Raw genomic sequence first — 15,674 nt, forward strand, 5'->3', positions numbered from 1 at the left:
ATGGAAATAACGGGTAGCTACCTCCCTCTTTCTGAGCCTCCAAAGGGTTATCAAAAATGAGCTGACTGCTGCATAAACCAACTTATTCCAGGTGCTTCTAGAAAATCTGAGCTACTGAAATCACATCCCAGGTAATGCTAAGGAGGGTTAACTTTTAGGTGTATTGTGCAGTGTGGCTTATCAATATACTATTTACCTTTGAAGAGTTATCACAGTGGAATAAATTTATTATTATGTGCAGATAAAATATAGATGTAGTGGTAAAGAAAAATTAAACTGCATAACTGAGTAGGAGAGTGATACACTGCTGTCTGTTTAGACTAATATGACTTTCCCCAGGAACAAGCAGGAAGTTTTTCTCTAGCACTGGAAGGTAATTTATTTTTCTGTTGTTTCCTTCCTTTTCTTCTGGGGAATACAAAACTTAAAGTTATACACGCCTTTTCACTGATTTCCTATTTTACTATGAGCTGCGTACTAGTACCAACACAGGCCAGGACCAATCCTAGAAGCTTTTTCAACAGATATGCCTTGGTTGGGCTCTCCGTCTAACAATCATGGAATTCCAGCATGATAGCTGAAAAAGTACACTTTTCTTCATGACCAGAAAAGTTTGATTCTGTGCATTTTTTAGCTAGGACATCTGCTGGCATCTGTCTTAGTGATCCCTCCAAATTTCTTCTGTAGAAGAGCTGAACCTAGTTATTTGATTGAATGTCCTTCATTTGTACTGAAATAGAAACGTCTAACACATGGGGAAAGCATCCTGTAAATCTTATCAATGCACTATTGTCCAGTGCATACCCTGCATTTTCATGTTAAATAGTACTAGTTTTTAGTGTTTTGGTTGTTGTTGTTTGTTTGTTTGTTTTGTTTTGTTTTGTTTGTTTTACTTTTGTTGTTGTATTGCAGGGGATTGGTTTTATTTTGTTTAGTTTTCCTGCATCCTAATTGTTTGGATGAGAGATAACTTTTTACTTTGAATTTCTATACCGAGTGGCATGGTGGAGTTCTCTCCCCTGTGTACACTCCTTCTGATCTGGTAGAGTACCTTGAACAGACTTGAAATCCTAAATCTCATCTTTAGCACTAAAGCATGCCCAAACAGATGCAGTTTATTTCATGTGTGCCCTCATACGCTCAGGAAATTAGTGTTTTGACAAATGGTTTGCAGCTTTCCAACCACCGGTAAATTTTGAGAAATACTTAGCCTAGTTTCCCTGTCAAAAGAGAAATAGTTAAACTTTCTGTTATCTCATGAGGTATGGACAAAGCTGAAAAGAGAAGATTAAGAACTGCTGAATTAGCTAATTTCTGAGAATCTTCACAATGCCTCTTACACAGAACACATTTTCTGATGTGTTCAGCCAGCTTCTTCCATTCATGCCACTGTAATGGTGCGCACCCATCTGCAAGCACAGATGACAAGTCCTTTGAGCAGTGTACTTGGGTGAGAATTAAATTTGCTCCCCATACAGCATCGTGTATGAATTCTGTCTCATTACAAGACTCTAGTACTTCAAAGTCTTTTGAGCTTGTTTTAACGTTGGTTGGTTGCACAAGTGTAAAAATCTCTGCTATAGGATGTAATGGGTTTCTTTGTTTTGTTTGCAGCTATAGGCAGTACAGCGTGAGGAGTGAGAGTGCTGGAGCTAAGATGGGCTTTTCATTGTCACATCCCCCTGCTGCCCATGAGGAAACTGGAAAAACAATTATTGTTTTTTAATTGAAAAAAAAAAATATCGGGGGTCTTAGAAGCCATTTCAGAGACATTTATACCAAACAACTGTCTAGCTCAACAGTTTAAATGAAAAGTAAGATATCCATGGTATCATCAGTTCATTCTCTGCTGCATAGTAGGATTCCTGCCTTGGATCTGAAAGATACACTTAAAAGGTTCCTTCCTCACACTTACTTTGGAGGATAGAGGATTATTCACCCTTTTTTAATTTTAATATGAAGTCCTTACTGTGATTTTCTATGCTTCTCTAGATGTGGATTTGCTTTCTGATGTTAGAATAACATTATTAGGACCTGTAGAAAGGAAGCAAAAAGGGAAGTGCAAATTTATGTGCTTAGGAAGTTCTAACCTGCCTCACATTAAGGATGTCCATAGCATGGACAAATGTATTCCCACTACATACACAAGCTGGTGGCAATGTTATCATCATGGAAGTCAGTCCTGAAGGAAGAAGCAGAAAGAATTCAGCAGCTCTGATCTTCCTCCCTTGATATTCTACTGATCACTGCAGTCCTCTTCCATTCCCGTAACCTATTCCACTCAGACTTGGAAGAGGAAATGACAGAAGTTGATGTGTGGATAGGAAGTGCAAAACAGATCTGCAGACAAAACCAATTTGTGAGCAGAGAGGGAGGGGAGGAATGGATTCTGGTTTCAGGGAGATTTAATTGCTGTGCCAAGGAAGGGACAGATGCTGGGGTGAAGAGATCCTTGCTCCTTTAAATATTAAGTAGATCACAACAGTACTGAAACACTGAGAGAGACTTTTAGGTTAGCATAGATGATGAAATGGCTTTAAAATCTGTGAACTGCAGATCATTACATACATATTTTGGGAAATAGAGCAATTAAAAGTAGGGGAGAGTCACAGATCATGATTCACAATCTGTTTCTTCATTACATTTATAGATTCACTGTATGCTCTCTATTATTCATTGATCTCTGCAAAGGATTATAAATGTTCTGTAGTAATTTTTGTAAAAGTAGTAAGAATTTTAAAGTATCAAACTATGCTGTACCAAATCTGTTATTAAATCTTGAGACAGTGAAGTTAGACCTCTTTTTTATTTTTTTATTTTTTTGATAATTAAAACTTCTATAGACTTGCAGTCTGAAAATTACTTGACTGCCTCACTGTTTCTTGAATATAAGAAATGATGCTCCATCAGTATCAAGTTTTACATGAGACTTAATGGAAGCTGCTGAGCTCGGTAAATGTAGCTTCGTGCCAATTTAAATGATGAGTAGTGCTCATTAGAAAAACAGGTTATGCTCATTCAGATGAGATGAGAATTGGAACCATCATTTTTGGTCATTATTAAATACTCAAAATAGATATTACCTAGAAATAAATCCATTTACCCTTTGTATAATATGCACAGTTCAGAAGTGTCTACAGCCAAAGTACTGAATCCTTGCAAAAAGTCCTAGAAGACAAGCCATAGTTGAGAGTCAAAACTGGTTAATTGGAAAAACATTTTTTGTTGTTATTTAAGCAACATATCACATAAAGATAAATAAACCTCAGGCAGAGCCCAAGTGGAGTACTGGAGACAATTCTGTGCAAACATCTAGATTGAGAGAAGTCAGCCTCACTGTGCTGTCCTTTGTTATTAGTAACGTGTAGCAGAGACTTACAGCTCATTAAAGGATAGCAATATGAGGGATACAATTTTCTCTTGTACAATAAGAAATATTTTGGCCCGTTCTTGTCTATTGCAGCCTTATATTTCTGTTTCCAAGTGCCGATTTCTAATAGGTTTCTGTGTAATAACTCATGGTGCTGCAGATAAGGCATTGTATCTCTGCTCTGGGAGTGTTAGAGAAATAATATAATTTTTGAAAATAAAAATCTGTAATACCCATTTCGCCAGAGAAGAGATCAGAATCTATAGAGATCTTTCTTAACTCCCATTTATTAAACAGGGTGTTGGAAAGTTATAATGCCATTGAGAGAATAATATAACCTGTAATGAAAAAGATTTCTATCTACAAAGGGTATCTTGACATTGTTCAGCTTGTGCTTTTCCTAAGAACGGTGTCTCATTGCTTTGAGCCATTAGTAGTAACTGTTATTCAAACTTTTTAAGGTACTGTCTAGTGACTTTTTCTCCAAATTTAACAGTTTTAGTTTCGCTCTCTGTAAATTACTGTAATTAATGATCAGAGGTTAGCAAAGGTAAACTATTTCTTTTGGGTCATCATTTGGAAGGCAAATCACAAACCATATCCTAGATAAAGAGGCCTTTAGGGAACTGTCAAACTAATTTTTTCCAAGCTTAATTGTTCAGCACAATGCCATATATAAGCATGGATCTGATGGCTAAAATGGGTTCTGCTCACTTGTGCATCACAGAGGCCATACTGCTGGTAATGACAGTCATATCTCCTGAAAGAGACTGCTGTCAAAATACCTGAGATTAGCATTGGCAATATGCCTATTAAGGACTGGTCAAATTAAAACCCTGTTCAGATTCCCCCTTGTCTGTCCGTGATACCAGAGTTTACACTGAGATGAGCATCTGCATGTCTGGGAATGGCAGTGTGTTTGGCTACAGGGAGAGTATGCTGAAGTCCCTTTCAAAAGTTTTGTTTTCTTTTCTTTAAAACAGCATATGCGAGAGGCTGCTGAACGGCGGCAACAGCTGGAGTTGGAGCATGAGCAAGCCTTGGCAGTTCTCAATGCCAAACAGCAGGAAATTGAACTCCTGCAGAAGGTAAGCGGCAAAAGGGAAAGTAAAGTGTAACAGCAAATGACAGTGACAAATTACAGAGCACAGGTCACAAAAATATCTTGATTTAAAGGAACTTAATCCACAGCTACCAAACTGGTTCATAACCCCCACTCCCTTCCCCCCTCCCCCTCCCCAATTCCAACCTATCTTCATTTCATCCTTCCCTTTTTATTTGGCTTAAGAATATTTTTGGTTTCCTTAAATGGTAGAAATGAATCCAGTCTTAATTTCATGTTAATCAAAATACAGAGAATTAAACAAATCGAACATTCCCATGTCAGTTTGATTACCTGGAACAGTTAGTCATTCCCACTGACACATTAATGTTTTATTAGGATTTCTTTGGCTTCCAGTCAATGGAAGTCACTACTATACTACAAAAAATTAAAGTAACTCCTTGTCAAGGTCATTACATGTTGCAGTCGATCTGTTTCATAACTAAACTGTTAAGTACCTCATTGCCAAGCTTGTTCTCTAATTTGCAAATCACTTCCAAGACATTTTTTATCACAGTGCAACTTCTCAGTTTTCATTATAATATATAAAAAAATGGCACTGCGTTTCAATTTTGCCAAAGTGACTTAAAGTTGCATTTGTCTAAATACTAATGTTGATGTTTCCAACTGCTTGAGTAGATCAAATCACAGAAATAATAATGCCAATGATAGTTTGAGAATTGACATGGACAGACTTTCTCAGCAGAATAATAACAAAAAAAAAAAAAGTATAAATATGTAGTTTTGTTTGAAACAGAATGTTCCACTTGACCTAATGAAATCTTCCAGATAAAAATCTTTTAGTCTTTCACAATTAATCTTTTTAGGCATATTTAAAAATACCATTTCTAGTTATATTCAGCTGCCATCATTTGAACTTCCATATGAATGTTGAACTTAAATCTCTTGTCAAAGCAAAGAAACCAAGGAGAGGTACATTTTTCTTCTTGCTATTTTTTTGTTACATTATTCTACTAAATCTGAATTATGTTTTTCTTGTTGTTGTTGTTATAGATTGGCAGCAAAAGTTAAAGCTCCCTCATACTGTTCCTCCAATCATTTTTTTTTCACTAAACTTTAGCATGATAAATAGACTTTTAAAAGCACAAACAAGATTGTATTATATTTGGTATTTTGTTGAATGTAACTGGGTTGGCATCTATAGCCTGTGATTATGATAAAATTCTTGTTCAGTGGGTCTGAAGTAGCATGGAATATAAGATCACTTAGGTGTCTGTATTGCAGTCTATTCTACCTTGTAGACAGATAGCCAAGCTAGTTTATTACTTGTAGTTACTTGTGGTTTTCTAGGTGTGGTTGTGGAGATGAGCACCAAGACTAGTTTGTCCTGCTTTTGCCTCTAGATTGCTGGTATCCATTATATTTCCTTTCAACATTACAATGCTGTATATATTTTCAGAAAAGTCATTTAAATAAATCACATACCTAAATAACTGTAATACTTTGCTTCCATAATTAACAGGGATTGCTGGCTCACATTTCATCCAGAGCTGACCTCCCAATGTGCCTAGTAAATGTGTTATTTTTTTTTTTTAATTATCTAATTACATGAAAAAGTATTGTGAAATGAAAGCTGTAACTGCAGGCATTAGCAGGATGATATTTTGACATATCACCACATATCTTGTTACTGTTGCTGATGAATTACAGAAATGTAGATGTTAAAACAACACACGTTACTAGTACAGTTCAATGCATTTCCTGTCATGGTTTGATATTATAAATAAAAATTCACTCTGTTTTTAATGTATGTGCAGACTGTTCAGACTATCAACCTAAAAGGAAGAACATAATATTGTTCATCCAGTTTTTGTGCTGACAGGGAGTCAGATGGTCTTTTTCTTCAAGAAAGCCTTAATATAAGACAGAATGATGAAAAAGAGAGATAGCTATTGACAAAGCTTTCCTAATCATTTATCGAGAACTCATATTCTGATTTTATTAAACTTGTAATGATGGATAGCACAAGGCTTTCTATTACCTGCCGTCATATTTTTGCTAATGCTTCTGGAGCCAATATTTTATCACATACTAGTAATAAGACTCATTACTGTAGTACAGGAAGAAATATGACTGTGCTTGCAGGGCTAGAGTAGGCTTTATTACCATGCATGACAGTGAAGAATAGTTTAAATATGTGTTTTGGGTTGTGACTTTATGGACTGACCCAGCTTCCATTCAAAACAATAACTGAGTATGGTAGCCCTAATACGTGTGGAAAAATGTCCTTCATTGCAGTATCTGGCCCACTAAACTAGAATGTTTGTGGGCACTGCCCTCTGCTAAACAGTTTGAAGACATTTCTCTCATGAGGCATGAGCAGGATATCATCTTTGAGATACAGTAAAAAGAAGCCAAAGGGCAGAGTTTGTGCATTGCATTGCCATCAGCATAATGCAATGGCTAGTAAAAAAAATTTTGCTCGTCAAAAGTTACTGAGTGCTAGTAGGTTTTTTTTTGTTTTTTGGGGGGTGGGGGGGGCGGGGGGGTTGGGAGGGTTAAGGCTTAGACTTCTCCTGGCCAAATTTGATTACTTACTTTCTGATCTACATATAATAACACCTTCCTGCTCTCATTTACTTCTTCTTTTCTTCTTTGGCTTGGTTGATTGAACTCGAAATGTTGTACTCCCATTTACAGACAACCTTTCTTGTGGTTGTCTTGAAGTGTTTTGTGAGCTATTGCTGTTGCTGCATGTAAAGAATAAGTTTTATTTTTCTGTTGCTTTTTCCTAACCAGTATGGTAAGTTTCTACTCTCTGAATCTCCTGCAACATAGAATTGACAGCAATAGCTCATTTTTTGGTTTTATTTTAGAGGGTTTCAGAGATTCGTATGATGTGTTCTTGCAGTTTGTTGAGCATGCTTGTCTTGGTCCAACTAAATATTAATGCTACTAAGCTTCACTGAGATTCTGTCTCCTAAAAATACGCAGGTATTTCAATGGCTTGAAACCAAAGTGCTGTAGTGTATTGCCCAAGTCAGCACTCCAAGACTGTAAATGGTTTTGAATTTGAGTATACAGCATGCTACATTATGTGGTTAGAATATTCTCTATATAGTCTAATTAATTTTTCTGTTCTTTTTTTTTTATTATTATTATTATTTATTTTATTTATTTATTTTCAATGTATGAAAACAAGGCTCAGGTTGAAGCTAAGAAGGAACATGAAGGAGCAGTTCAGTTGCTAGAGGTAAGAAGATAGCCTTTTTGTTACCTCTGGTTGTGGAGGTTCTGTTCTGAATGCAATGACGTAACAGTATTATTACTTCCAAAAGATTCAATCCTATAAAGACAATTCAGCCATGAGAGCATTAAATTGGGTTGTTGGAAGTCATATGTGTGTCCCTCAGTTTCTGTTTGTGTAAGATGGAAATTTTGGTACAATTTTTTGTGAACTATTACCAGATGTATAAAAAATATGTATATCAGATGTATAAAAAGGCCCTCTTCAAAGTTGTTATAGTCTGCTCAGTGGTTTGCCCAGACCATTTTTAAATATCTGTGGGAATGGAGATTTGACGGCCTCCACAGGCAACCTCTTTTGGTCTTTCAGTACCTTCAATATGAAGAATATTACTCTTGCATCCTGTCTGAATTTTCTCAGGATGCTGCTCATATTCATTGACTCTACTCCTATTGCTGTATAATACCAGCATGGCCTTTCTTAGCATTTCCCAGTAATGGTGCAATTTGTTTTTAGAATTTTCCAGTGAACACTGAATTTAGTAAACACTGTGAAATAAATTAATTTTTAGAGATGATTTGGGTGATTGGTTTTACTAATTTTTAAGACATTAAATACCTGCATATATTGACTAAGGCAACATCATCCAGAAAGACACATCAAAAAATCTTATTATTTTCATTAATAAATCAAAACAAAAAATCTTATTATTTTCATTAATTGCTCATAGCAATTGTGCCTTTGGTATGGTGCATTTCCTGGAAATTCATCCTAATGAAAAATCTGGTATTTTAGTCTTCAGTGCCTAAGGACACAGATCTGATTGTTTCTTGCATAGAAATCACATGAAGAATAGGAGTAATGCTTAATCCCATTCAAAAAGCACGAGCCTTGCTGCCAGCTTTAGTTGGAAAAGGGCAAGGTTTGCAAAACCTCTATGTCTTCAACTAGAATGAAATTTTTGCAGTTTTTTAATTGTGACTCTTACAGTAATGGAAATTCTATAGGGAATACACACAGGTATGGTTAAATTATGTATGCAAACACAAAAAATCAGATGAGAATTCCAATAAATTAAAATACTTAAGTGTCTTCCTGGTGCTTACAAAATCTTTTATTTCCTTCCCAGTCTGCTATATAGAAATGCAGGATGACCACGATGTTGTATAAGATAGTACAAATGACAATAACATACAGCAGAACTTAAAAACTCCTGTAAAAAATATTCCTACAGCAAACAGTTCCTTTCCAGATTTCCAAAACTAGGCTCAACAGATTCTTTGTTCTGTTACAATCATATGTTTTGATGCACACCGATAAGGTAAAGTGTCAGGAAATATAGGCACACAAGAAAGTAGCATGCTAACTGTATCCAGACCTCCTTTTGTTCATTTTTGTTCTTCACTTTTTTCATGCATAACAAAATTTCAATGATAACTACCAAACGAGATTTTCTGCCAGAGGAAAAGGTGTTAAATGCTTATTCTTAACATAACTTACATATCTGAAGAACATACAAGAATATAGATTGATTATAGCAAATGTGTTTATCTGTATTTCACTTAGAAATCTGTTTTTTCACTTAGTAATCTGTTATTTAAAGTTAATATTCCTATGGAAAGGGTTTACACATATGCTTTCATTATTAACATATATATTAAATTTGTTTTGCCTTTAAGAATATAAGATAATAATTTAGTGTCTGGTGGAAAGTATATGATGCAGGAAAACACGAGTAGAAACAAAGCAGGGGATTATTTAACCCCCTTAAGCTAAACAAAATCCCTATTTAGCTGATTTGTTTGCAAACTCTGATTTTCATAACTCCATCAAGGTTTCTTAAGCTTTTGTTTTTTGTTGCCTTAGGCCCATTAATTCTTAGCATTTGGTTTATTTAATCTGCTTTTTGCAATTCAAGATCAGCAGTGGTATTGATTTCTCAAACCTTCTATAGTGTGGTTTGTGTTAATGCATGTTTTTACACCTGTTAACTGTTCCAATGTATTTTGCTTTGAAATGTTAAAAAAAAAAAAAAAAGTGTTCAAAACTGTTTTTATTTCTTTGTTTATTTCACATCTCTTTGTTTACTGTGTCTTGTTTGGAATTTATTGCTTTGCAATTCATCCAGAACACCCTGGACAGCATGCAGGTATTTTAGGGCATTATTCTCCATTCCCTGTCCTGAATCCTGCACTTACCTTTAAAATAAGTATGATAGTCCTGCCTAACCTTGCATGGCATGTGTGCTAAAACCATTGTTATGCAAGCATGCTTGGTATTGATTGGCCTGATGCCAAATCACTGAAAACAGATATATTTTTTTTTATATACAAGAGATTAATCTTCAAATATGGCATGATTTAATGAAGAAACAAATACTGTTTCTGAAAGTGAACTTCTTACGAGCATGCCCACTAAGAATGGTTTGATAGTTTATTCAAGACTGTAGCTTTCAGACTGTGTGGATTTTATCTGAATTCAGATCATTCCATTGTTTATACAAAGACAGTTTTATGCCATATTTTCACCTTGGCTTGATTTATTGAGACACCTACTGAAAGCCATTGCTGCTACATAAACAGTTACACTATGAAATAAACTACTAGTCTGAATTCAAGCTGTCCACCTGGAAAGCTGCTCATCATCTTATCTGTCTTGTGTGAACAGTATCTGTCTTGTCATAGATTAAGTCTGCTTGATTTTATGTTTAAGAAGCTGTTTAGCACTGCGTATTTTATGAGAAACTTAAGTTCTCATAACTCAGTCCTGAGTGAAGTACATTCAGTATGGTCTGCAGTGAGGATGTCTTGTCATACAAGGACTGCTGTAGGTAAGTTCAGTAGTAGGGAGATCTGGTAGAGTTGACACTTTTGCACTATTGTTATTGAGACTATCTGGGCAGTGCCATGATACAGAATAAAAATTCAGTGCTTCTGAGAGTGTAAGCATATGCTTCCTTTCATTGTGCAGTTACAGATGTATGAGCACATTGATTTTCTATCGGGGAGTCTGGCTAATTAGCAATGAACCAAGCACCTCTCTGGAATCAGGAAACAAAGAAAGATACAGGGATGCCTCCTGTTACTTCTGTACTATTGTGGATCTTACAGCATTTTTTCTTTTATATAGCACCAGCTTTGTGCTCACTTCTACCTCACAATCTTGATTTAAAAAAAGCAGTAAAGGCATTTTTCTTTCAGGCTTCGTACTACCCTGAGAGGACAGCTCTAGATAAAGATTCTAGATGATAAAATGTCAAAGAAGGCTCATACTGAAATGCAAATAAGTTCTTAAATAATGTATTTATTTATTTATTTATTTCAAAAATATGTTTTTAAGGCAGTCTTAGCATCTTGTTGGGGTCTGAATCGTGATGTCTTTATTTTCTTTATATCTTTTTGATGTCTTTATATCTTATGCTAGAGTTTCCATCACTTCATGCAGAAAGGTCAATATGTATTTTTAGAGAGCTGAATAACTTGTCCTAAAACCTTCTGTTGGAAAGAGGGGGATCTAAAAACCCAAAGCATTTTATTGCTTTGTCTATTTAACATTCTTTTTAAATTGTACATAGATACATTTTTAAATTGTATATAGATACATGTATATTTGTGCGACAAAGTGACAAGTAGCAAAGGGCTCACATTTCAGTTGCTGAAAACCACAGTGAAAAGATAAAAGATAAAATCAAAAGCATTTAATATTTGCGTAAAAGTCCCCACAATTCCTCTCTATGTTATTATATTCCATTTCATAATCAGTCAGATACACTGAGACATCCTTAGCAGAACTAAATTAATTTGTGTTTTTTTAAATACAAAGAAATTACATCCTCAATTACATCCTTCACTGTAGCTTTAAAAATGTATTTATTCCAAAAAAGGAACAAGCAATAGCACAATCATTAGTGAGGAAATTTGGATTCGTATGTTCTTCTGGGGACTATAAGGAGTGTTTTGTTTATCTTTAGTTGTGCTAAGATCCTTCGATTGGTGTTATGTAATATGGGTAGTTTTCTTCATATGTATTACGTGCAGTTTTCCTCCTCATAGGAACTGAAAAAAATTTTCTCTATCAAGAAAAAGAAACCTTAGCACAGCTGAATGAACCTAATTGATATCCAGCCCTCCTTTGTTAGCACAGCTGTTTAAATAGGCATATATTATAAAGGGGGTTTTAATGAAGGAAAGTGATGTTTTTTCATCAAGAAGCATCAGAGTAGGATCTAACACATGAGCTTTCCAAGTAAGGACCCTATTACTGCCTCTGAGCTGCTTCTGCTTGCAGTGTTTGGGTCACAGCATGTGAGCCATGAGTGCTCCCTCAGCCACAAACAGCAGTCTCTCTGACACATTTCCGGAGTACAGACCAACTGCTTTCCCTTGTGTGAAAATCAGACCACACAAGTGAATTTCTCAGGAGTTTTGCTAATTCTTCAGTCTTCTCAACAGGTGTTAATGTACTCTTTCCCAGCCTTCTGGGCAATCTTGATTTCTGTTTGTACTCATCAAGAACACCTTATAGTGTATGCAAGTAGATATTCAGGCTGTTTATAGATGAAGATTGAAATTTAAATGTGTTTTATTAAAATAATTAATATATTCTTAATTTAGCTGGTACACTAAATGTGCAGATTTGGATAAAATGAAAGGTATTTTAATGTTTCACTGTCTTTGCCGCTCTTAAATTTACTTTGAGTTAAAACTGTAGAAGAAATCCTGAATTCCAGTGCCATTTGTAATTCTTTTCATCCAGGGAATCTTTCCTTTCAGTTACACCATCCATTTTTTTCATTTCTTAAACAGTATGTAGGCAAATTTTGCAAGTCATCACAGAAGCTTATCTTTTAAGTTCTGTTTTGTTACTTCTTGATGCCTCAAAATTATAACAGAAATGTTTCCCCACAGCGATATTTTTATACTTCTCCCAAGCTTGCAAACAATCTTCTCTTGGCTGGTGTCTGAATTACTTCTGTGTGGTTTGGCACATACAGTGAGGAGCATTATTTTTGAAAGGGAATTCAGCCAGTAGCTAGTCCCACATTCTGCATGATCCACTGTTTTTTTGCTGTTCTTGTTGGTTTCTAATATATTGTTTATCTAGCAATTCATAATTCTTCAACTTAATAGTGGAGGATGGGCAAACCTCAGAAAAATACCTGGGTTTTAGAAAACATTGGAAAAGTGTACAAAAGTGATGTTCAGATATGTGTCACAAAGCCATACATTCTGTTTGCAGGTGTTCTTGGCAGTGATGTTCTTAGAACTGCCAAAAAATATGATGAGGAATTTCCACTTTGTGAATTAGGGATGAGAAGAATACTTACCTTAATACTGAAGAGTTACTAAAAGGTTTTGTTCTAAATATGAGCAAGAACTTAGGGGTACAAAAACTGGGGGCAACAAAAAATAATGGGTGCTTTTATCCCAAATAGTTTGCCTATCCTGGCTTCCTGGTACTTTTGGAAAATCAAATCCTGTCATAACTTGATCTCAGTCAAATGTTTGGGTTATGTCTTGCTTGTGCAGGCCAAGGTCCGAGAGCTAGAAGAAAAATGCCGGACACAAAGTGAACAATTTAACCTCCTGTCCAGAGAGCTGGAGAAGTTTCGGCAGCAAGCAGGGAAGATTGATCTCCTGAGCAGTAACACGGTAGCATCCTCAGATATTCCTGGTTCTCCCAGTAAATCTCTATCCCAGTTAATGAATGGAATAGCCACTTCTATAGGCAAAGGTAAGAATGTGCATTCTGTTTCATAGAATCATAGAACCACTTAGGCTGGAAAAGACCTCTAAGATCATCTGGTGTCTGATCTGTCCTGTAGGTTTTAAAAAGCAATTCAGTGATGTAAATAGAGTTTGATTATATAAATGGAAGACAGAATTTGGTCCTGATCCTGTTTTGAGACTTATTTAAATTTCAGAGTATTTCTTAGACCTTCACTGAGATTGTTCTGGATTTATTCAGGTACTACTGGGAGCAGAATTCTCTCTACTCATCGTTAGGTGTAGCAGTAAGAAACCTGTTCAATGCTAAAAAGCTGTATTCCTTATGTAAATATCTACTTCTGTTGGAAGTGGAAAGACTGTCAGTATATAAAGGCTTTGTTGGAAAATCTTTCTAGTTTCAGGGGCAGGAGTTGGTCTGCTATCTCATTGAAGTAACAATTCACAGGGAAAGAAAAAACACACTGCATTACCCATTACATTAAAAGAACTTGTAGACAGAGCTGGGCAGAAAATGGGAAAACTAAATGGAATATTTTAACAAACATGAAAATGTTTTTGGTTTAGTTGCATTTTTTTCAGCAGGAAGTGCAGACTTCTCCATAAAAATCTGAAATTAAAATATAAAATAAATTTTTGACAGAAGCAAACACTGTCCGTATAAACACAAATTCTGCCACAAAGTGGTTTTGGTTGAAAAGGAGTTTCATGGGATGTTTTATTTTAACACACCTGAGGAGGAATAATACTTGTAGTTGTTTACTAAACTGTGCAAATGTGTTTAAAATTTTAACCATGTTTAAATTGGTATTTGAACACTTAAATGCTGGGTGTTTCAGAAACAGAAAAGTTACACCATTGTTGATAAGTTTTAAAAGAAATGGAGAATGTAAAGTTAAAAAAAAAAAAATCTGTATTGGTGTTTTTATGCATAAAGTACCTAGTATGCTCAGCTCATTGTGTGTTTTGACAGGCTCTGTGCTGAATTTTCACCAGGTCATCATAGCCTGTTGCCAGGCAACTGTTCCTTCAGAACACACATCTTTGTTAACAATTCATTATTCATAAAAAGTTTCAAGGCAAGAAGTTACCTGAGGACACCTAAAAGGAACTTGCATGTAAATTATGTTAGATTGTGTAAAACTATGTTTTTATCAAGGCTGAGAAGTGTGCTCACAAGCATGTGATACTTAGCTCAGTATCACCCATGATAGAATATTTTTTACTACTTGTTCTACAAAGAAACACTTGTAGTTTCCTGTTATCAGATAATTTCCATAGCTTACAAATTCCCCTGAAATTGTTTTAGGATAAATATAAAGAGGAAGTAGACAAACAAAATAGTCTGTATTTATTTATTTTATTTTATCTTTCTAAGCTTCTAGAAAAATTGCGAGGTGTAGGGCCTAGAAATCACAAATCCTTTCCATATCACTATAGATGAGCAGTTATTTTTGGTGAAGGGTGCTACACTCAGTGTGAAACCAAGTCAGAAGAAACCAAGGTGACATCCTTCTTTTATTTTGCTTCAGTGACTCTGTACTTTATATGGCTTAGTTTTTTAAAACACAAAATTATAGCTGTTTGCAGTCTCACCCACTTTAGTGTATGTATAAGCTTAAAAGGCTTTTCTGGAGCTACAGATCTTACCTAAGTGGATATTAAAGTGCATTAAATAGAGAATTCACAAGACATTACCTGATGGCTGTAAGAATTTAGCAGAAATTTCCTTAATAACAACAGGATTAGCTCTTCATGTCCCTAAGGGTAGGATTTTCAAAGCAAGACATATTTTTAAAGGAAGGGTAATTAAGTATTGAAATGTCCTTTAGGCAGCTTGTGAAGGTCCAGTCTTTATCTCTGGAGTTGATCTGAATAGTTAGTCCCCAGTCCTCAAATAAAAATCAACTGAACATTCTGAGGTCCTGAGTCAAACTTAACACACTATGTAGTATTTATTCTATAACTGCTAACAGGAACAGCTTTTAATAAAACTTTCAAAACAAAATAAACAAAAATCCTGCAAAAAATCTGGACTGGAAACACAGAGAACACAGCCAGGTCTGTACTGAAGTCATTTAAGGGCCTTGCTCTCAAAGCCTTTTTTCGTAACCTATTGATTTTTATACTACTTAGAATTCAGGGCCTGCAGCGCTGAAGTATAAACATCAGAAATCCTTGGACAATATTCATTCTCAGTATGAATGCAATGATAACAATAAAATAATGTTTAAGCAAGTGGGTAGGATGCCTAATTATTGAAATCAA

The 15,674-nt window shown here is 35.3% G+C and overlaps 1 protein-coding gene across 15 annotated transcripts in view; it reads left to right on the plus strand.

The window, feature by feature from the left end:
- Positions 1-15,674, plus strand: part of RIMBP2 (RIMS binding protein 2) — a 151,191-nt gene that overhangs the window by 96,409 nt on the left and 39,108 nt on the right. For 9 of the 15 annotated variants that reach the window (XM_035340805.1, XM_035340813.1, XM_035340800.1 and 6 more), the window contains 4 exons: positions 4,354-4,458; positions 7,636-7,686; positions 9,809-9,829; positions 13,209-13,413. In XM_035340805.1, the coding sequence (XP_035196696.1) occupies positions 4,354-4,458; positions 7,636-7,686; positions 9,809-9,829; positions 13,209-13,413 (382 nt within the window). The remainder of the gene's footprint in view (positions 1-4,353; positions 4,459-7,635; positions 7,687-9,808; positions 9,830-13,208; positions 13,414-15,674) is intronic. The other 6 variants (XM_035340802.1, XM_035340812.1, XM_035340809.1 and 3 more) reach the window with 2 other exon arrangements.

Source organism: Oxyura jamaicensis, chromosome 15 (assembly GCF_011077185.1).
Source record: "Oxyura jamaicensis isolate SHBP4307 breed ruddy duck chromosome 15, BPBGC_Ojam_1.0, whole genome shotgun sequence".
Lineage (NCBI taxonomy): Eukaryota > Metazoa > Chordata > Aves > Anseriformes > Anatidae > Oxyura > Oxyura jamaicensis.